The sequence below is a fragment of the Balaenoptera physalus genome (genome assembly GCF_965194825.1).
Source record: "Balaenoptera physalus genome assembly, chromosome: 3".
Taxonomy (NCBI): Eukaryota; Metazoa; Chordata; class Mammalia; order Artiodactyla; family Balaenopteridae; genus Balaenoptera; species Balaenoptera physalus.
In genome coordinates, this window is record NC_138890.1 from 137,051,531 (window position 1) to 137,075,096 (window position 23,566).

The 23,566-nt window shown below is 36.6% G+C and overlaps 1 protein-coding gene across 5 annotated transcripts in view; it reads right to left on the reverse strand.

Moving 5' to 3' along the window:
- The window catches only part of ITGA1 (integrin subunit alpha 1), a 232,324-nt gene that overhangs the window by 45,381 nt on the left and 163,377 nt on the right, over positions 1-23,566 (reverse strand). For all 5 annotated transcript variants that reach the window (XR_014261953.1, XM_082455868.1, XM_082455867.1 and 2 more), the window contains 8 exons: positions 19,274-19,416; positions 15,142-15,285; positions 13,677-13,934; positions 11,076-11,206; positions 7,196-7,362; positions 5,646-5,782; positions 3,572-3,682; positions 1,529-1,738 (listed from right to left, as the gene is read on the reverse strand). Coding sequence is in view for 4 of the 5 variants with exons in the window: in XM_082455868.1 (XP_082311994.1) it covers positions 1,529-1,738; positions 3,572-3,682; positions 5,646-5,782; positions 7,196-7,362; positions 11,076-11,206; positions 13,677-13,934; positions 15,142-15,285; positions 19,274-19,416 (1,301 nt within the window). In the remaining variant the exon portion in view is untranslated. The remainder of the gene's footprint in view (positions 1-1,528; positions 1,739-3,571; positions 3,683-5,645; positions 5,783-7,195; positions 7,363-11,075; positions 11,207-13,676; positions 13,935-15,141; positions 15,286-19,273; positions 19,417-23,566) is intronic.

Here is a 23,566-nt window from a genome sequence, read left to right on the forward strand (position 1 = left end):
CCTACGTACAAAGGAATTAATGAGAGTTAAATAACTATGAATAAGCAGAACTTGTAGAACAGTTTCTGACACATAATATGAGTCAAGAAAAGACTGCCATTATTATTATTACTATTGTTGTTATTAATAGAAGGAGCAGAGGGGCCTTGTTGATTTCATAGCTCTGCCTCTCTGCCAAGGCCATGAAGTCATTTGAAGAGGATACAATGATATTTAATATAGTCCTCTTTTCTGAGAAGAATTCAGTGGTAATATTTTCCCAGCATCAATTTGCACATTTGGATTTTTAATTAACATTCTTTCCTGAATCTAAAATAGGTGGTAGTATAGGATGGATAAACAAGGTCCGACTGTATAGCACAGGGTATTCAATATCCTGTGAGAAACGATAATGGAAAAGAATATGAAAAAGAATATGTATATATATGTGTATAACTGAGTCACTTTGCTGTACAGAAGAAATTAACACAATATTGTAAATCAACAATACTTCAATAAAATAAAAAAACTATAAAGAACTTAGAATAGTACATATCAGTAATAAATGTTTATTATTATAAAATAAAATAGGTGGTAATAATATAGGACATTTTTAAAGCCTATCTTAGTATCATGTCCCTAAGTGATATCCTAATAAATGGAGAGAAATGTCAGTGAAAATCTGAATTTATAGAAACTAGACAATTAAAGTGTTTAATATTGTTTATAATAAGTGTATTTGCTTTTAATATGAATTATATATATTACTAACTCATATATACTGAATTTTAATTCAGGGGAATTCATTCAGAGATCAGAATTAAAAGCAAAGTTCAAATTTGGAAGTATTAATTAATCCTGATAGAGCATCTTATGCAGCTGTATGTTATTGCCAAAATAATAAAAAACTTCTGGGGAATTCCCTGGTGGTCCAGTGGTTAGGACCCAGCACTTTCTCTGCCAGGGGCCTGGGTTCGATCACTGGTCAGGGAAGTAAGATCCTGCAAGCTGTGTGGCATGGCCAAAAAAACAAAACAAAACAAAACAAAAACCAAAACAAACTTCTGTCATGACAATGAGACATAATCATTTAATACAACTCTCTTGCCAGTGTAAGGATTGTGCATAGAAAAAGTAGGGAATGGTATCGATTTTTTTGCATGTAAATTTTTTGTTATTGTTCAGCACGTGTATTACTCCTTCTCTGCCCTTCTGTTAAACTGTTTTGACTTTGAGTGTTATGTTTATTTTTTTTCTTGACTCACTCTCAATTTCAGTGGTGTAAGGCTTCTGTGAAGCATAAAGTTTTGGTATATCAGAGATCCTTTCCTCATACTGAATCCAAGAAGAGTCATAGAGCTCTAAAGAAATATATCCAAAGAAAGCTTTTAAAAAAATCTTGGTCCTTTCACCGTCAGTGAGTACTAATTTTGTACAAAATGCTTTCTATTCTAAAATCAATGTAATAAAAATTTACCTCAGTAATATGAAAAGTAGGTTCAACGTGTGAGTATTATAAGAATAAATAAATGTAAAACTAAAAGTTTACCTCAATTCCTGAAAAAATTAGATTTGGAGAATAATTCACTATGGTTCTGGTGTTATAGGCACTGTCCTCTTTATTCTTGACTGTGAGGCTAACATTGAACTTATCATTGTGGGACCTGACAATAAGCAGGCCCTTTTCTGTGGTGGAGACATCCAGGACGAGGTCCGAGATACATTTTTCCTTGTTTCCACAATCTTTGGCAAAGGGAATCTGAAATATTCACAGAAAAACATTTTTCAAACTTTAGCTAGGCATTATTGAAAATTACCTATGAACTTGCATAAAAGAAATGACATACTGCCAAAAGAAGAAAATCATACAGAGAATAGATTTCACTGCAGAAATCATAAGGAATTTTTACAGTTGTTCCTGTAATTGATAGGGGAAAATCATAACCTTTACTTTTGGTTATAAATTCTTCCATTCCTTTAAGGAATGCACAGTTTTCACAGATGTTTTTCAGTGGCTTTCGTCTGCCAGAGTAGAACAGTTTCAAAGAAATAAGTCAAGTACTCTACGATCCAAACTTATGAGAGAACACTGTAACACTCACCTCTGATTATGAGACTTTCTATTTAAAAGAATCAAACACTTAGGATCATAATAGCCTCAGTCGAGAGGGTAGAAAATGAGCAAGCCACATAACTGGGAGCTTGCCTTGACTCCTCTTCTTCATTAAGCCCTTCCCCTTATCCAATCCATCACCAAGAACAGTCCATTCTACGGCTGTTCTAAATATTTCCCACAGCTCTCCTTGCCTCTCCATTTCCACCACCACCCCTAGTCCAACCCATCTTATTTCCTCCCTAGACTAAAGTAACAGCTTCCTGACTGGTCTCCCACACCCACTCTTGATTCCCTCCAATCATTCTCCACTGCGCAGCTGAAGTAATCCTTAAAAAAAAAAAAAAAAAAATCCAGTGCTATCAGTGAAACAAGTAAAACCATCAATGGCATTCCATGGCTCCTCAAAAACATTTAAAACCTGTGCAGTGGCACAAAGTCCTGGTGATCTGGCTCCTGCCCGTGCCTCCTGCCTCATTCCACATGACCTTCCACCCTTGCTCTTCAGCTTCAGCCGTGCTAGTGATTTTAGTTTAGTTCCTTTTATGCCTCAGAACCTTTGTACATATCCCTGTGCTTAGACCACTGCTCTTCTACTTCCTAGGCTTCAGGTCTCAAATGCAATGTCATAAGTTCCAGGGAGCGCCCCTTAACACTTCAGTCTAGCAGAAGTTCTCGTTGAGCTCTGGAAGTTCTCCAGAGCATGTGCTTTAATTACTACCTAATACCTATTTCCTAGGTTAGACTGTAAGCTCTGTTGTCTGGTACATATAAGACACTCAATAAATATATTTGGAAGGGAGAAGGGAAAACAGAAGATAGGTGCAGGGGAAAGCTAATTCTCCACCACTAGTGATCCCTCCATTGGTGCCACACTTGTGATCCCATCCTTTTACCCACTCACTCACTCTTTCTCAGGGGTGGGACAGTAGACTCTGAATTTGGAAGCAAAAACTAGGTGAACACAGCTCAGTCCCTTCCTATCTCTTCTGCTCTTGGGCCGGTGGTGAGCCCATGGGAAGCATATATCTACATTTCCATCCTGCAAGTTTTACAAGGTGGGCCCCAGGAAGGCCCGAGATTGCTGGCCTGAGGTTGCTGAGCACTGCTGATGACCTATTTGGTTACCTGTGGTCTACGCCTGGCTCCATAGGAGGACACCCATTATACCCAAACCATGCCCTGCAACCCAGTGTTCATTAGTAATAAAGGGGAGTTCCAATTGGCCAACCCATGTCTTTCTTTCGATTGGTCCTAAATTTAGGAGCGATAAAAATAGGTGTCATTTATAAGTTCCCTTAAACTCCAACAGTAGGAAGTTAGAAGAATTGGGAAAAGTCTAGAAGAGTCTAATTCTTTTTTTTTTTTATAATATAATTGATTTAGGCTTCTGTGTGTACATCTGTTTATGTGTTTCAGTTTTTTTTCCCCCAATATAGCCACAAATAGGTATTCTGAATTTAAAAAAATCTGACTTACATATTCATGTACTGAATTTGGTAGAGAATCATCAAGAACGGGCCCATTTTCTGGATCGGTAAGATTAAAATCCAAAGTTATTCTCACAGAGTCCCGAAAGTCATGCTTGTCCTAGAGGTAAAAATATAAAATATGTTATCGGCATCATATTTATTGGATGTTCTGACTTTGTCATGGCTTCCTTCTTCTGCCCTGTGGGCCAGGCTCACTGGACATTCTTGTGTACCTGATCTGACATATGACCTGATCAGGCTTTTGCTTCACTGGAGAGAGACCGCCCTTCTGCCTTAACAAGGGACGCTGCTAGAACGAACGCAGAGGCTTCCTATTGTGACCAGTTGACTCACGTCCAGCTTCTCAGATAGGCCTGCTAGAATGATGGATAGGTCGTACTTGGCCATGTCAGGCTGTACCCCTCAAAGCTACTTACATAATAACATCATTTCTCTTGAGACCTCGAGCTAAAAATCACTGTGTAATACTTATAGGAAAGTCTTTCAACTTCAAGAGAGCAACCCTTCTTTAAATTGAGTTGCATTTCATTAATATAATATATACCTTGAGCTGTAAGAATTTTATATGTGAAATGATATGAAAATAATATGGATGTGATCAACATTGTTTATACTATCATCAGTGACAGCCATCATTCATGACATGTCCAGAATTATGAGCTTTATACACATTATTGAGAATTATTTCAACAATCCTCCAAGATGCATACTAATTACAGTCTTTATTTTACAGATAGAAAACTGAGCCTCTAAGAGACTAAACCACTTTGTCAAAATTACTCAGAAAGTGAGGAAGCTGGGATACAAATTCCATCCTGGCTGACTCCAGAACAAATGTTAAAATATCCATTAAAATCCAGAAGAATTTTGGAAATTTTGAAACTAGTTCATTCCTTTTAATCCCAGTGCCTAGATATAGCTAGATACTAAATTTTTGGAGAAACACATACTACAGTGATTTTTTAGCAGGTTGGAGGCACTGCCAAATCTGGTTTCATGACTTTTCAAATCTTATCCAAGTTCTAACTCCTAAATGTTCAATTCTGATGAAACAAATTAAAAAAACCCTCCATTTTTATTTTTCTAATCATAAATTGACTTCAATGTTGACCAAATAAGCTTATTTTGACATATGTCATGGGGAATATCGACTTGAAAATCACTGAGGAAGAGTAAACATGGCACACCAGCACACATGTCTTCTGTCACTTTCCTGCCCCTGACTACAATATTTTCAAAATATAGAAGATGAATACATCAAGAATATAGAAATAAGTCAGAGGTGGGGCAAATAGGCCTATTTCATTTAAAATTCCAAGATCATGTTCAAGTCTCTAAGTCTCAATCTCCGTTAACAAAATCAGTGTTTTCTCGGTACATCCATTCTGCTTTTCTTCTTCTTTAGTTTCATGTACATTTTAAGAAAATGTTTAAGAAACTCCTGTCTCACATATACAGTGACCCAGTAAAATACATTTAAAATGGTTCAAACTGGCTTATCAGCCATCTCTAGAGGTTAATCATTTGCTTTCCAAGGTTCCCTCATCCACCAAAACAGGAACAGGTGGCACAAAGTCTACAGATGATAGAAAATACCAGATCTTTTTCCTTTAATCTAAAGTCAAAGAGTGAAACACATAGTTCAGTGGATAAGAACAGACCCCGGAATGCATATGGCCCAACAGTTTCCCCTCAGGGCATTTAAGCACTTCTGATGGACAAGGCCCACAAAAGTTCAATGATGTTTTCAAGTTGAAAGAATGAATGAATGAATTAATGAATGAATGAAATACGAGGTCTCTATCAACCGGTGTACTGTGCATTTTAATGTTCCATAATATATGGATATTTGATAGCATACACAGGGAAGATGAAAGATAGTCTTATGAAATGTATTTGGAGATTAGAAAATCAGACCTGTGATTTTCTGACAAAAGTGAACAAAGTTTAATTCATGATTTGCACTTTGAACTAAAAGTAAGATTGACTAACTTGAAATAAGACATCTATATTTTATTTTTGATTTGGAACAAGGCAGCTATTATATATGATTTACTTGCCAACATGTAGAAGGAATGCTTAGTGCATTCTGATTCTCGAACTGTGATGTTTCTTTGAATCTTCCTCTCTTGAGTTCCAGAGAAAAAACTCCGTGATATCTGTCTTAGAGAATCTAGTGTGATACGGTACTGCATATCTATAAAAATAAAAAAAGAATAATTGACAGACATGTTCATTTCAGGTGATTTTCATATGATCCAGTTCATTAAATTAACATTACAGAAAAATCTCTTGGGCAATCAGTCGACAAAAGTTCTCTGTTATTCAGCACATCCATACTACTGTAATACAATGTATTTGCAGTCATGAAGATAACCTTGAGGAACTCTATAGAACTGCTTTCTGAGTTCACAAGGCTTTTAATGTTTAATTAGACTTATTTTAAAATGTATATGTATGTATACACACACACACACACACACACACACACACATGCACACACACCCCTACATACCACCTAATTTCTTGTCCATGCCTATGTTTACTGGGTTTTCACTTAAATTTTTTTTTTTTAGTGTAGAAATGTTGGAGCCCTGATTACAATATTCGTTATGTTGTATTTCAATAGAGAAAAAAATACATTAGTGACATTTTAACCTATTTTATAAAAAATGTCATTTTAGACTATGTTCAAAGGATATAATAATATAAGCTTAATAAATAAGTTTAACAAAATAAGCATACCACAATGAGCAAAACAAGTTAAACCTTTTGCTTTCTATGAAGGCAACAATCTTTCTTATTTGATTGCTTAATTACTATATAAAAATAAGACAAATAATGTTGCATATGAAAATGTTAATCGTTATTTTACATTCCTATACCTCATTTATCTTCCAGTCAGAGGTCCACTGCAGATCATAAATATGCACATGTAGAACAAATTTAGAAAAATAGATTTTAAGGATTAGGGGGTTTTCTCATTCTATTTGTATTTGGTTTGCAGAGTAACTTACTCTTAGGCAGCCAATGGCCTTCATAGTTTTGACTCCAACATGTTTCAATATCATTAAAAACCGCTTTAGAAATTGTAGAGTGCAGGAAAAAGGGGGATACCCAGACTGACGTGATGTGCCTGAGAACACACACGGAATCTGTCTGACACTCAAAAACCAGGGTCACCTCTTGACTGGAGCAAAGGAATCTCAGGAAGGTAGGGTGGCTGGGCAGTCAGGTCCTCTGCAGTACCAGTCTTACTGGAGAGAGCCCAGTTTCCAACTCTGCCTCTCAACTGGTGTCTCTGTCTTTCTCTCTTTAGCACTTGACTGTTCAGAGTCAATAGGAGAGCCAGAGGGGAAATATGGAATCCAGCTGTGGAAGGCCACCAAATATAAGCATGTAGTTTCTGCTCCAGAATTTACTGGGTTCCATAACCTATTCCTTCTGCAATAGAATTTTTTTCAAGGTTCAACATGTTTGCAGGGGCAAATGTGATGTGCAGATTCCTATCATCGAGGGAAATAAAAAAAATATCTGACTGGATTTCATCATGTGGGAGCAAATACATTGTCCTCCTGCCCCAAGGTGCTTCTGTATATATGACACTTACCAGCTTCGTAAACCCTGTCTTCTTTGGACTTCAATTTCACATCAAAACACACTGTGGCATTTATGCATACTGTTTCCTTTCCCTCCATGCGGCAGTTTTTCTTTTGAATATTCACTTTATTGGGTTCAAAATTCATGGTCACTTTAACTACAGCCACATCTCGGGACCTGCAAACACATAAGCCATGGTGATGACTCACACATTTTTACATTTAATGCATGCCATCATTTTGGGAGTGCAAAGTGAGTGCATCCAAGAGGATTCTTCTTTGTATACAGTATGGGCTCTCAGTACTCCTTTCTCTCTTGAATCTTTGATATAGAAGAAATTGTAATTGATGTTCTGAAGGCACCCAGGTTATTCTGGAACCATGTTAGGCTTTGGTTTCTGAAGGGTAGCAGAACATGCGACCCTAAAATATGGCTATAGGAGTTTAGGACAGGCCACCCCCAAACATGCCGCTTTGGTATATTGATTTTGAGCTGCAGGCACTTAAAACACAAAAAATGCAGGGAGAGGCTTTCTCTGAACTCTACTTACCTGCTTAAAGACAGACCCTCCAAAAGAAACTCAGTTGTCATAAATCTCTACCCAGGAGTTTCATCAACCAGGGAAAATTGACTCATTACAAGACAGGAGGCTGCAGTGGACACCACATCCAGACAAACTTTGTTGCAAACCGTCTTACCTCCCATCTATTCTCCTAAGGGCCTATTCATCTTTCCTAAAAAAATCATTTACTCTTCCCTGAGCCCTACAGCCCCCTCCCCTTTCCCTATTAAGATGATTTTTAAGTGTGAATGCTAAGCTACCCGGGGAAGCTATTCATTTATCCCTGGGATCTCCCATGTATACATGAAGTATATGTGTTAATAAACTTCTGGGTTATTTTTTTTTCTTATTTGTCTTCTTTTACTACAGTCGTCTCAGCCAAGAACTCAGAAGGGTAAAGGCAAAATTATTTTTCATCCCCTACAATTTATAAGCCAAAGACCCATATTGCCCATGATAGAAAAGAGATAAAACCAAGCAACCAGGTGCAACCTCAGAACCAAAACCATATTTTTGGCACTTTTGAGTTTGTTCCCAATCTGGAAAGAGTCCAGAGGCCCCTGGACATCGCTTCTGCACTAGAATACTTGTCTGTTCTTCTTGTAGGTTCAGCCTTGTCCCTGTTTCTGAGAAGGGGAAGCAGAATAGCATTTGAAGCACTGTGCTAGGCACACATGCTATTTATTATTCATTTAAATTTTAAATTAACTTTCATAACAAGACGTTATTATCTCTCTTTTATATGTGAGATAACTGAGGCTCTGAGAGATCAAGTATACTTTATCCAAGGTCAAAAGCTGTTCAGAGGGCAAAACTGGGATTTTAAACCCAGTCTTTTTAATTCCAAAGCCCAGTGATTTCCAGTAATCCGAAGTGAGAGCAGAGTAATACAAAATTAGGCAGAGTATATGGAGCTTGACGCTAATGCCTTAGAATAAAGCCAGCATAATTGTTGAACACCGTTATCTGGTTTCTGCCTTGTAACCAGACTGGCTCTTTAGAGCTAGGTATCTTGTGAACACATAGGTCCCTGCTTATGCTTCTGCGTTTTAAAAGAAAAATTATAGTTATTTTTCTTTTAAAACAATTTACGCATAGAAAATATGAAAATATAGTAAAGGAAACAAAGAAAATACAAATCAGTTGTAATTCTATCATTCAACAATAATCACCATTCATATACATATATATGTATGTCTGTATAGAGAGAGACGCATACACACACATACATGCATAAGTATATACACACACACACACTGGCCCATATACCTATACAAGCATAAGTACTTTAAAAACATAATATAATAAACAACCTTCCAGTATTTCTATTTTTCTGAGAACATTATTGTTAATGGCAGTATACGATTCCAACATATGCATGAACCATAATCTAGTTACTCAAGCCTCTCTTACTGGATATTTATCTTACCTTCTTTAAAAAAATATCCATAACCTACAGCACTGTGATTACTCTAAAGACCATACATCTTTAACCATAGATTATATCTTTAAAAAATTATTAGGAGGTAAAATTTAAAAGTATGAACATTTTAAGGCTTTTTAACACTTCAGTGACAAATGCCTGCTAATGGGTTTTAACCAGTTTACTGTTTCACCAGCAACGAATGAGTGAATGAGCGTGTCTAGTTTCCCGCTTGGAAGTTTGGATCCTCTGGGCATGAGGCTGCCTTGACCACTCCCCAACCCACATCTCCTCTCTGCCCCACGCAGATCTTTACAGCGTCTGTGGCTCAGTCTACCCACAGGATGGGGTTCTCCCATCTGCTCCTGGATGTCCCTGACTGCTGGGTGGGCCTATGTTTATCTCCTGCCATCCATATCCACTCTCAATCCCTCCTTCAGAATTGAAAATCTTGGTCTTCACGTTGCAGTATACTGGTTTAGTCCATTTTGCTGGGCGACGACAGGGACCCAAGTCTGTCATTCTGGCCCTTCGATGATAAAGCCTTGACTGTGGGCAGGAGAGGCCAGAAACAAGTTTTCAGGGCTTTGTAAGAAGCCCTTGAGACAAAACTGGAGAATAAAAATCGTCCTTAAAATGTATGTATATTTTTTAATGTACAAGGGTGAATACAATAAATATTTCTGGGTAAAGATTATCCTAATGAATTAATCCAGTATTAACAGTTCGAACAAAAACTAAATGTTGTCTTCGTTCCCGGAACTGGTGACTTCTGGTCTGGAGCCTTGGTTTTGGGTGGGCTCCCCCGAAAGTCACAGCCATTGTTGCCCAGCATTCTCCCCTCCTAGACATCACCTTGCAGTTTTCCTTTCCCTCTACTGTACAGTTAAAAATTTTTTTAAAAAAACATAATGGTTACTCTGTATAGTTTAGTGTACAACTTTTATTTGACCATTAGTTCTTAAGGATTATCTTAAATTATGACAAAGTCATATTTTCCAGTCTCTATCTTCACCTCTTTCACAATTTTCTTTACTATCTTTCTATATAAAGTTTGGCAAAAGACTATCTGAATTGCACTAAACTAATGATTAATTTGAAAGAATCAACATGTGGACTTTCCATTGAGGCACATGGCATAAATATTTTTTTATTTATTAAATCCTTCCTTTATATGTCTTAACAAAGTTTGCAACATTTTTCAAAATTATCACACAAATTTCTCGTTAAGGTTATTGACATTTTTTAGTCACATTTTTTTCAAATAGAACCCTTTTGAAATCGTGTCTTATTAACTAGTTAAAGCTAGTTATTAATGCTATTAATTAATAAATTATTTTATTAATAAGTTAATTAATTAATAAAATGGTATTAATGAATATATCTGACGATTGATGAGGATTTTACAGTTAACTGAAATTAATTTGGGGATGCAGGCGTTTTAAAGGCTGAGAAAAGATATTACTGTAGATGCTTCTATGCTTGACCAACAATGTAAACATAATCAGACAGTGGTGCACAAATGTCTAGTTCTATGTGTTAGGTAAATGAATGAAGAGCTAAAAGCTTGTAAGTAACTTAAATTTAGGGAAAGTTTCTTGTTTATATACATCCTGTATGAGGCTCACTTTTCCCCTATGCTTCCCTCCAAGCAGAATACTTATCTTGGTGACAATTACATAATAGATACCACAATTAAGAGTTGATTCTATTTGTTCCTTTAATATGGTTTCTCTATTTTTAAGATTTATCAACTTCTCAGATTCCCAAACTGCATAATTTTTATCTGAACAATGGAGCACAAAAAGAAACAGACATTTGATATATAAATTCTAATCATACTCTGAGCTCTGGAACTATTTGGAAAATATTATCATTTTAATTGGATGTTATTCAAATACATACCAGAAGAGGGCAGCACCACCAAGGCCCCCAATAGTGACATCAGTCAGACCGTCACCATTTAAATCCATTTCTCCGTGGATAGACTGGCCAAAAAATTTCAGTGTCTCGCCATCTCCCCCTGATGGAATACGCTGTGAAAATCCCAGCAGAGAGTTTTTAATGTCAGAAGAGTCTCTTCAAAAACAGTTTCAAATAAATCTGAGAACTTGGATTGGTTAACAAAAAATTAAAATTAGAGATCTTTTGGAAACCTGCCCAAGAGGCCCCTCATGTGGAGACAAGAGGAATTACTCAGATATTCCCAAAGGATATTCTTTTTATAGTGCAGACAAAATCATTTCAGGGTTACTGACACCAGAGAGAGGGGAAAATATTATATAACGTCATCTTGTCCAATCCTCAAGGAAAACATTATGAGTAACTGGCTCTACTTTCTAGCTCCTGTTCAATTCCATTACACAGAGATATTTAAAGGTGCTGTAAACACATCATACAAGCAAGAGGGGGAGTACAAAATTATCCTAGGGTCAGTTTGGGGTTCACTGAACTTTGAGGCTGGGTCTAAATAATACATGCTATCAAATACATTTTTCAATATGCAGCCTTTGCTGTCTGTCAAAAGTGGTTCTGAAAGTCAAAAGCATAATAGACTCAATTTCGTTCATATGTATCCACAATGTTGGGAAGGCACAATGAATATGGAGTTCTCGAAGACTGATCTGTGCACATTACCATACATAATATGTTTGACATCTGTACTTCCTGACTTAGCTTGGGTTCAAGCTGATAAAATTTTAATAGAACCTGATGGCAGGGAGACCCGACTGACAGACACTCCCTAAACTCGGGATCTCCTTATCCTCCTGTTTTTCCACTTAAATATCATAAAATAAGAAGCCAAATAAGGCCAACCAGACGGAAACATTTTTCATGCTTAAATGTTTGTGGCTCAGTGGAAATTATTTCCTTATTTTTTCAGCAAAAAAATCAGGAGTTATCGGCCCCACTGTTTCTGGAGGACTTGATTCAGTCTGATTCTGGATCATTCCCTACACAAGCAGCACCTCTAGTTACCATAGAAATGAATGAGCACATCCTCACCTATCCTTGGGAAAGCATTTTGCCAATAATTAAACAAACTCAACTCTAATATTCTTTATTGTTTCTGTTGCTTAAAGCTGCACCTTGATTTACCACCATTTTACAAAATTAATTGCTTATGGCAATCTAGTCTACTTAACTAATGACTTAAAAATCTTTCTTTTTCTACTGCAAATGCCACTCCATTAAATGTGAGGGATTGAAACTGAATGAATAAAGGGGTAGAACACAAGAAAGAAACTCATTCCTTCAGTTCCTGGTTCCGTCATGCCCCAATAGTTAATACAGCCTATTTCCAGTTACAAAATACCATGAAGATTTTTAACAGAAGCAAATCACTTATTAAATGGATAGGAGTGTCATTACGGAAATATGCCCTTTATTTTGTTGTTTCACTATTAAGGTCATTATGACTTTATGAAAAATAAAGCACAACTTCGCAAGACATGAATATATTTTGAGAATTCTGTTGACTACAGAACCGAAGAACAGTCAACTGTAAAGAGAAATAATTGATGTTCTGATTTTCTTTTCATGTTATATAAGCTAGAAAAGTAGTGAATTCTATTTTATTTACAAGTAGTTGTTCAATGCCTAATTAACTATGGTTACTTAAAAACAGACAACTACATTAGAAGAATTCCTTTAAACTCTTTTACTTTTATAATGCATGAAACACTTCTGTAAATGGACATCTTTCCCATGTAGGAAAAAGTTACATTTATGTATTAGAGCCATTAACTGACAATAAATTTAAAACAAGAACGAAAGAAATCCCCTGCAGGTTAAGTTTAATTATTCAGATTTTTTTTTCCAAGAGGGATTACTTGGGAGAAAATTATAAACCTTCAGAAGCCCAAATATATTTGATGAGAATATACCAATTTAATTCATAAATATAAACTTAATGTGATTTTATTATAAAAACATGGGTACTGAATATAAAAACAATTTCATCTCCTTTATTGGCTAAATCATGTAATTATTGTTCTCTTACTCAGAAAGTGGTACCCTCTGTTTAGGATCAGGCACACTGTAGATGTTACATAGCATTGTTAAAAAGTGTTCTTTTGTTTTGCTTTTTTTACCATTTCAAAAGATCAGGTCATGGAGACAAGGCAAATAACAACAGAAAAAAAAAAAAAAAAAAAAAAACTCGATAAAAGAATAAAATTACAAGCAATTCTTCTATAAAGAAAACTTAGAATTAGAAATCTAGTTTCCCAAGAGACAGAAGAAAAAAATTAAATAACTCATGAAGCAAGACAGATGACACCTGGTATTGAACCCACTTATCACTTAAGGGCAAGAATCACAGAATCAGAAATATATGTGTAATATAATAAGCCAATGTTATCTCAATGAATAATAAAGCTAAAACAAAACCCATATACTGCTACTGATTGTATGACAACACACCACTGTTGTATTGCAGTAACATCCACGCCTGCTACACTAAATTATCGTTAAATAAAAGAATCCGTAGGTTTAACTGCTTACTTGTGCATACTCTTCCCTTAGAGTCTTGCCACTTCCATGATAAATGTACACGGCTCCCCCATGATCATCTTCCAGGGGTGCTCCTATCACGATGTCATTAAATCCATCAAGATTGAGGTCTTTCACAGCAGAAATAGCTGTTCCAAAACGAGCCCCACATGGTTCATTTTTGTTTTCCTTTGTGCATGAATTGTGCTTCAGAGATGAACAGCAAGTCTGCTTCACGGGTTCCAGGCTCCTTTGATATTCAAACCTTGTCTGGAAGAAAGATAAACAGGATACTTACGGATTTCTGTCATTACTACAGCAGAGCGAAGTTTCTAAGCGCGTACTAAATCAGCGCCACTAAAAACCATTTGTACCTCAATGGTAAAGTTTGTAAAATTTCTTAAAAAGTGTGTCTATCTGAGAGCAAAGTTAGAGATTTCAAAGAACAGATTGTAGAAGTGTGGGAAAGATGATGTATTGAGGGTTTTAATGGATTCTCCTTTTAATGTAATCAAGTGAGTACATAACTCACAGCAGCTTTTTAAAGCTGAAGAGCTGAATTTTAAAATCCTCAATTCGTGTCACTATCCTTTCTTCACCCATTATTGTGCTTTTTGGAAAAGTCTCTCTCTGTTCTCCCCTATAAAGGACGGAAAGCGCTACCAATGATGAACAGGAACACATTTTCTTGGGAAAAAAGGGAAAAACAGCACAGGACCAAAAAATGTTGACAGGAGGAATCAAAAAGATGATACGAAGAAAGAGATGTAATTTATGATTTCAAATAATTAATATGGGAAAGACTCTAATAATTTAACAAGCTAAATAGATACATCCCAACTTTGCTGTAAACAGCAAAAAATGCTTCTAATGAAGAAATCGAGAATTATTTCGCTTAGCAAATGATGTCTAAAGTTAGGATCAGAAAAACAAAATCTCACTGTAGCAGAGTGAAGTATTCCAAAGACCATAGCAGTTTGCTCAAAGTCTTTGGTGCCACTGCCTTAAAATTCACCGCTTCTCCACAGTCTCTCTCCCTTCCCCCATTTACACACACACACACACACACACACACGCACGCACACACACACACACGTGCGTGCACACACACACGCACACTCACACACACACACATAGAGCTTGAACTGTTAATGTGACCCACCTCTAGACCAAAGCTCATGCATGAATGGTTGCCCTGTGAACTTAGCAATTTAGTGAGATTTATTTATCTTTATTCTATATACTCTTAAAAAAGTTCACATTTACAAGCAGAAAATATCTAATGGTTTGAACTACTTTATCAGAATTCTAAATGTTCGTTTAGAGACTGAGGATTTAGTGAGTTAGAATGGCCCTGAAAGCTTCTTTGCTCCTTTTGCTGAAGCGAGTGAAAGATTAGACCAACATTATTAATTGAAATTTTAAGAAAGATTCTCCCAGATTTCTACCAAAGTTATCAGGTTACAGTTACCATTACCTGATTCAGAGCATAGATGTACACTTTTCCTTGTTCCTCCTTCTCTGTTCCCATGAACATGGGAGCCCCGACTAGAAGAATGTCAGTATTAGAATCTTTATCAATGTCAATTGTCGTTAAAACACTTCCAAAGTAGGAACCGATCTAGGACACAAAACAAAACAGAACAAAACAGTCTGATGAACATCAGAAATTTTCAAGGAAACTAAAAACTTGCATTTCTCATACTTATACCAATTGAGAAGAGTATTTGGGAGTCAGATGACAAAGGAAACGAAATATAGAAACCGATGCTACCTGAGAACTCTTTATTGGCTCTTGCATGAAGCTAATGAATATTAGGTCCCTCCTGGGGGATGAGCAGCTGTCATAGATTCTGTAGCTTGAGAATAAGAGAAAGGATTTCCTTTGTCTTTCACCCTAACCTCTCTTCTCCACAAATCAGAAAAGATCAGTAATAATACAGCAATTTTTTAAGGAAATAAATGAAATAAACAATAGAAGGCATTCCTGAATGGCTTCAGTATATGTTTAAATACACCATGAGGAGCTGAATTATCTTGGAACACTGGGGCAACATATTTCACCTTAGAGTCTTAGAAGACTGTCTACTCAACAAAATCGCTAAGTCTTGTCCCAGCAGCTATGAGAGATAGAGAAATATAAAAGGATTGCTGGGGGACCATCCTCTAGCAGGACTGTATTTTCTCTTTAATGATAGGGATGAATTTTAGGAAATTCCAGGGTACTTGTGCTTCATTATCCAAGTGCAATAACTTTCCAAATGTTGACCTGTGTTTGATATTCGATGTGCTGTATAATTTTCTCCTTGAAATTTCCTGTTGTCTTCCATGACTTTACTTTTGCTCTTCTGATTCTGCCACTGTATCACAGACCATTCTTTCTTCCCATTTTGCTGGCTCCTTTCTCCCCTTCCATTCCCTAGATTTTGGCCTCCCCTGAGTTCAGACCTGTAACTATTCCCTTCCCTTAGATGACCAATCCTTCCCTACCAATTCCCACTATCTCAAATGGCAAATTTCACTCCATCCTCCTTCTCAAGACTCCCAGTTCTACATTTCTACACATTGCTAGACAGCTGCTAGACATTGATTGTTTGAATGTCCTTTTCTCACAGGCTTATGAAAGGTTTAAAAGGTCTTTGCTTTTAGGTTGAATTAATTTCAAATGTTTAATAAAATGTTGTAAGATCTGGCAATATTGGGTCTTCATTCCCACATGGCAATAGCCGTCTGAAGCTGAGCAGGGGCTAAGCCCGTAGATGGTTCACAAGCTGCCCAGCCCATGGCTCCCACTTCCTATTGTCTTCTGTCCAGTAGCTTTTTTATTTGCTTACCTCCCTGCCACCTGCAACCATTTAGATTTGTGCTCACTGTTACAGAAAACATGTCTAAAACCAAATACCATTTAAAAAATATCTAAACTGCTTGAGTTGCTGACATTCTTTTTTTTTTTGAATTTTTGAATTTTATTTCATTTATTTTTTATACAGCAGGTTCTTATTAGTTATCTATTTTATACATATTAGTGTATACATGTCAATCCCAATCTCCCAATTCATCCTCCCCACCCCGCCCCCCGCCGCTTTCCCTCCTTAGTGTCCATACTTTTGTTCTCTACATCTGTGTCTCTATTTCTGCCTGGCAAACCGGTTCATCTGTACCATTTTTCTAGGTTCCACATATATGCGTTAATATACGATATTTGTTTTTCTCTTTCTGACTTACTTCACTCTGTATGACAGTCTCTATATCCATCCATGTCTCTACAAATGATCCAATTTTGTTCCTTTTTATGGCTGAGTAATATTCCACTGTATATATATACCACATCTTCTTTATCCATTCGTCTGTCGATGGGCATTTAGGTTGCTTCCATGACCTGGCTATTATAAATAGTGCGGCAATGAACATTGGGGTACATGTGTCTTTTTGAATTATGATTTTCTCTGCATACATGCCCAGTAGTGGGATTGCTGGGTCCTATGGTAATTCTATTTTTAGTATTTTAAGGAACCTCCATACTGTTCTCCATAGTGGCTGTATCAATTTACATTCCCAGCAACAGTGCAAGAGGGTTCCCTTTTCTCCACACCCTCTCCAGCATTTGTTGTTTGTAGATTTTCTGATGATGCCCATTCTAACGGGTGTGAGGTGATACCTCATTGTAGTTTTGATTTGCATTTCTCTAATAATTAGTGGTGTTGAGCAGCTTTTCATGTACTTCTTGGCCATTTGTATGTCTTCTTTGGAGAAATGTTTATTTAGGTCTTCTGCCCATTTTTTGATTGTGTTGTTTGTTTCTTTAATATTGAGCTGCATGAACTGTTTATATATTTTGGAGATTAATCCTTTGTCCGTTGATTCGTTTGCAAATATTTTCTCCCATTCTAAGGGTTGTCTTTTCATCTTGATTGTAGTTTCCTTTGCTTTGCAAAAGCTTTTAAGTTTAATTAGGTCCCATTTGTTTATTTTTGTTTTCATGAGTTGCTGACATTCTAATCATGGTGCCATCTTTCTCCCAGACTCCCAGGCTTGAAACTCAAATCACTCATGATTTACATTATTCGTGATACTCTCCTCAAGCGTTCATAAGCAATTTTTTTCACAAAATTTTACACTTCCTGTCTTAGAGACAATCAATAGGGTGATAATGGGCCTAAGATGTCATCCAAATGGTTTCTTTTACAATCTTGTCAATTCTTCCTTATTTATGTCTGCCACATCCCTTCCTTTTCTATTTTTATTGTTGATCTATCATTTCAGGTCCTTCTCGTCTCATCCTTCAGCTCCAACAAAAGCCTTGTTTTTTATTGTTTATGCATTTTCTGATTATAAATGTTGTCAAAGGGCTAATAACACCCTCTCAGCTGGTAAAAGAGAATCTGACCTTTGGTTTATTCTAACTCTGTCCCCCTGGAAATAAGATCATCATATTCAGCTATAACACTTAGCAACATTGAGTGTGGTGAAAAAAACCTCCGATTGGAACATTGCATTTAGGCTGGGTGGAACTATAAACACCCGATGGAGATAACATATTTTGGGCTTCCTAGATTGCAGTCACTCTTCTAACTGCATGCCTTTAGCAGGACCCGGGGAAGCTATGTCTATGGTGCTGTTATAAAAGATGTTGGCTCCTGTAGGGCTTTAAAGCCAGGGCAGCTCCTGCACCTGCTTTAAGTGTCTGTCTCTTGGCACCTCAGCTGTGCTGTTGAGCTGGATTGCTTCCAGGGCTCCTATAGGGGAGGGAGGCTGGTGCTGCCCTGCCCTTCTGAGTACTTTGTGTGAGTGTGTGTGGGGGGGTAGTCTAGTGAGTTGGAATATTTAGTGAAGCCCAAGAACGCCCCCATCCTATGAGGAATGTAGAATAACATCTCATTCTAGAATACCTGGAAAATGCAGAAAACTATGAAGAAAGGAATAAAAATTACCCAAATTATCACCATTTAACAATAACCAACAATAGCATAGATGTTTCTTTCAGTTTAGGAAAGATTTATATATACTTATGTTAGTATATTGCATATATAATTTCTTAAACTACTTTTAATATTCAACATTATCTAATGAGAATTCTCTGACTTTACACATTACAAATTATTTCCCATCACCTCCAGGGGAAAATCCAAATTCCTTAGTCTACCATTCAAAACCTCACACAGTTGGGCCCCACTGGCTCTTTCACTGCGCCTTCTACCTATCTACATTCTGTCTTTCTTCTAGACTAGCCCACATTTTATCTCTTATTAAGACTTTCTGTACCATCCTAGCTTAAAAGAATCTTTCTATGTTCTGAATTTACTGTCTGTGGCCCTGGCACTTTCATGCTTATTAATGTTTTAGATTTCTTTGCTTGTGTATATGTTTGTACATCTGTATCTACATCATTATCTACACATCCTACACCTACCTCCATCCAGCTGAAATATTACTGATGCTAAAGACACAGACACTTTACATTCCTCCGAGGAACTTAACATGGGGCCCTGTTCACAGTGCATGTTGAATATGGGGGTACTGTTTTTTAAAAAGTTTAGGACAACAGACAGTTCAATCTACATAGATAGAGTGTGAATGGATTAATTTAAAACAACGATTTTGAAGTTTACCTGTTCTCCATGGAGTGTCTGGAGAATCCTGATGTCTCCATCCTCCATCCTGTAGATGACCACCTGGCCTGTATGATTGTACCGTGGCTGTCCGGCAATGTAGAGCACATCTCCAGAAACAGTGGCGGAGTTTACTGTGTAACCTGACGAAAGAGAGATGCTGGATATACTCACTGGCCCCTTGGAGTTTGCATGGAATAAATTAAGATCCATTTTAAGCGGTTGGGAGAATCACTGTTATATGTTTATATGGACTTCTCTTTTTTTGAAAATAAATATATATACTTTAATGCAGGTAAGTTTGTTTAGGTAGAAGCTTTTAGTGTGCTCCCTAATTATCTACCACAACTGCTTCATTCTGAAAAGGTATTTTTCCCCAAACCTCAGTTTTTCATTGTTTAAAAGCACAAATGATATAACATTGACAGAAAAAGAAAACATACACACACACACACACACACAAAACTCTCGCAATCTCAATTTACCCCTTTGAAGTAAATCAATTGTATTTCATTTGGATGCATGTGTCTGTGCTATAGAAATTGATAATTTGGGCTTCCCTGGTGGCGCAGTGGTTGAGAATCTGCCTGCCAATGCAGGGGACACGGGTTCGAGCACTGGTCTGGGAAGATCCCACATGCTGCGGAGCAACTAGGCCCGTGAGCCACAATTACTGAGCCTGCGCGTCTGGAGCCTGTGCTCCGCAACGAGAGAGGCCGCGATAGTGAGAGGCCCGCGCACCGCGATGAAGAGTGGCCCCCGCTTGCCACAACTAGAGAAAGCCCTCGCACAGAAATGAAGACCCAACACACCCAAAAATAAATAAATTAATTAAAAAACAAAAAGAAATTGATAATTTTATACAGTTGTAATCATAGTAAATGTAAACCTTTTCTGTATTGCTGCCTAGGTTTTTAATTGTAATTTTAAATGGTTGAAGCTTCTTTCTCAGTTAAGGTATAAATGCCTTGCGTTTATACCATAGGACCATTCCCTGTTGGAATGGTGGAATTTAGGTGGTTTTAAATTTTTTGGCATTACACTTAAGCCTGCAAAGACATCTTTGAGTATTTAATCTTCTTCTTTCTTTTGGATTTTTTTGATGACAAATTTCAAGGAATAGATTACTGGAGCAAATTTTTAATGGTTCTTATAATGTCTGACGAATTGTTTCCAGAATATTTGTGCTAATTCATTCCATGAACAGCCACTGGAGAGAGTAGTTTAACCAAATTCTTACAAATATTAGGTACATTACTATTATTTAAAATTGTGAATGTTCTAATAAATGTTAAACAATATCACCTTGTTGTGATTTAAATTTTCATTTGTTTGATTAAAAGTGAGCTTGAACAGTTTTTCACAATTATTCCTCTTTTTAATTGGGCCTTCATGACCTTTAAAATTTTAAACTGTGTCTTTAAAGCAGATTATTATTAATTTTTGAGTGAAGAATTAGATTTATTCTTTGTATCTCTAGAGAACAGAGCTAAATCAATGGATAAAAATTACCACGTGGAGATGTCAACTCTACAGAAGGAAGAAATGTTCTAATAACCAGAACTGTCCATCACTGGAGTAGAAGGCAGATTATTTTTCCAAATGCCACAGAATAGCATTTTTTTACTGAGAAAAAGATTATATTGATAACTTACTTACCAAGTATTTTACCATAATATAATAGTTCCACTTTCTTCCAAAACTTTAAAAGAGGAACAGAAGTTTTGTACTGAAATATGTCTATTCTTACAAGTCCTAAAGGAACACAATTCCTCAGCCATATTCCCCTTCATGAATATTTTTCTCACATTTTCATTTCTTCACCTTAGAGCTTTTTAAAAAATTTACTATACATAATAGACTGTAAAATATTCTTTTTCTAACGTGTAATGTGTTATATTTTTAGGTTACTAACCACAATATTGCTTAAAAAATAAAAACTTCAGGGTCATGTTTATACATAAATAAAATATAAAAGAAGAATGTGCAAAACAAAGGTTGTGTTATTTCATGCAGCTCTACTAGAAATATTAAGAAGAGAGTGGGGTGAGAGTGCTGGGACACAGTGATTTTTTGTTGTTGTTGTCGCAATTTTCAGAGCTATGAATGCAAACTGATAAAAGAACTTTAAAAAATAAGTTGAAAATTATGTTTGAGGCTTGGAGTTGTGCGATTATCTAGCTGACTTTGATGACGCGCAATTGATTACTAAGCCTTTAGCTGAACTCTTCACGGGGACAGGAACAACCAGCCAGGCAGCCCTGGTTGAAGCTCAGGCATCTAAAGACAATAAAGAGAAAGTGAGAACAAGGGCCCAGTAAAGTCTAGTCGCAATAGAAGGATAATCATTAGAAAGATTTAAAAGCTTAATATCACTTTCTGAAAAGGAAAGGCACACCATTGAAGAGAAAGGAAAATTGATGGCATAGTTCTGTGTGTAGATTTATTAAGAGTAAATCCTGCCAGCTCTCACGATTCACTTCTTGGGGAAAGTGCTAGGATCTGGTGAGGTAATGGGAAACAGGTAGGATCTGACTTGATGTCACACGTTTGCCCCACATCTTTACTTTTCCTCATGAATCAGTCTAGCGTGATTAGAAATCAGCAAACTGTGAGTGGGGGAGGTAGGGAACAGGATCTCTACTGTATTCTCACCAGCAAACCCACTTGCTGAGTGCATGTCGGCAAAAGGCAGTTACTGGGCTACAGAAAGACAGGTGGATGATTCCATCCTGAGGGAGGTTGCACAGCTTCAGTTCCTGCTTCTTTCTGATTATTATTGGTTACTATGGGATTTTTTAAATAAACTGTCTACCTCTCACTTTTCTTCTTCAGTAAGAATTTCCATAGTCTAACAACTTTCAATCCACATGGATTGGGAGAACACATTCAAACTCTTCTTAATGTGTAACCCATACAAGGAAACATTTTGAAAGCTTAATTTTAGATTTAGAATAATTTTTTGGGGAAAAAAAGCTATTTTTCTCCCCTGACCTCTTTCTGAGTGCTTTTCTATTTTGAAAGAAATCTTATATATAATAGACTTTATGTTGGCAAAATGTCTAAAGCACCAACCTGTGCCTAAGATAATGAAAGGATTTCTGAAACAAACCAAAAAAACACATCATCTGAGCACACTGTAGACAACATACCCCCAAATTTCCTTCTCTGGGCAGACAGGAGTCATGTATTATAAATACTGTGGTCAGAAATGAAGGTTCTCTTAATTTTTTTTGCTTACAGCAGTATCTTTCAGTCTTGAATTCTCTAAGTCTGCTCTAAGCAAATCATTAACCCAACGTTTTTGAGAATAATAGATTTAGGGTTCTTTAGGGTTATTTGTTTTTAAGGAATTCAATGACAATCACTCAGAATACCAAAATTACTGTAGTGTTATTTATAAAATAACATTATTATTTAATATATTATTAAATATCGTGTTAAAGTGTGTGAACTTCCTTAGAGAAGTGACAATGTCACTCACATCTTTGTGGACTTCAGTGTCTTTGTGGACAATGTCTTTAATGTTGTAACTATTCAATACTAATTAGTAGTAGTATTAATGTCAGCTACTCTTAGTAGGTATATAATATACCTATATTAGTTTTCTATTGCTGTTGTAACAAATTACCATAAACTTGATGGTAACACATCACAAATATATTATCTTTTAAAGTTAGAAATCAGACCTAGGTCTCCCTGGGCTAAAATCACGGTGTTGGCAGGGCTGAGTTCCTTCTGGATGCTGTAGAGGAGAATCCATTTCCTTGCCCACTGTGGCTTCTAGAGACCACCCACATTCCTTAGCTGTGGCCCCCCTTCTCCATCTTAAAAGCCAATATTGCATATCTCTGACCATTTTTCTATAGTTCTATCATCCCCTGTCCACATCCAGGAAAGCTTCTCTGATTTTAAAAACCCATGTGATGAGATTGGGCCCAGCCACGTATCTCAGGATAATCTCCTCATGTCAAGATCTTTAACTTAATCACATCTGCAATGTCCCTTTTGCCATACAAGATCTGGATCTGGGGATTAGGACATGGACATTTTTAGGGCATTGTTCTGCCTATCATAATACTAATAATAAGAGGAATGTTTTCTATATAATATTACATAATATACAACAATAGACAATACCTATTGAGGGTCAGCTGTCTGTCAAGCACAACACTAAGCACCTTACAGGTATTATTTAATCTCATTTTCATAAAAACCCAAATTTTATATATATTTTTAAATAAATAAGCAAATTGAGGCTTTGAGGAATGAGGCAATTTGTCTAAAGTCATA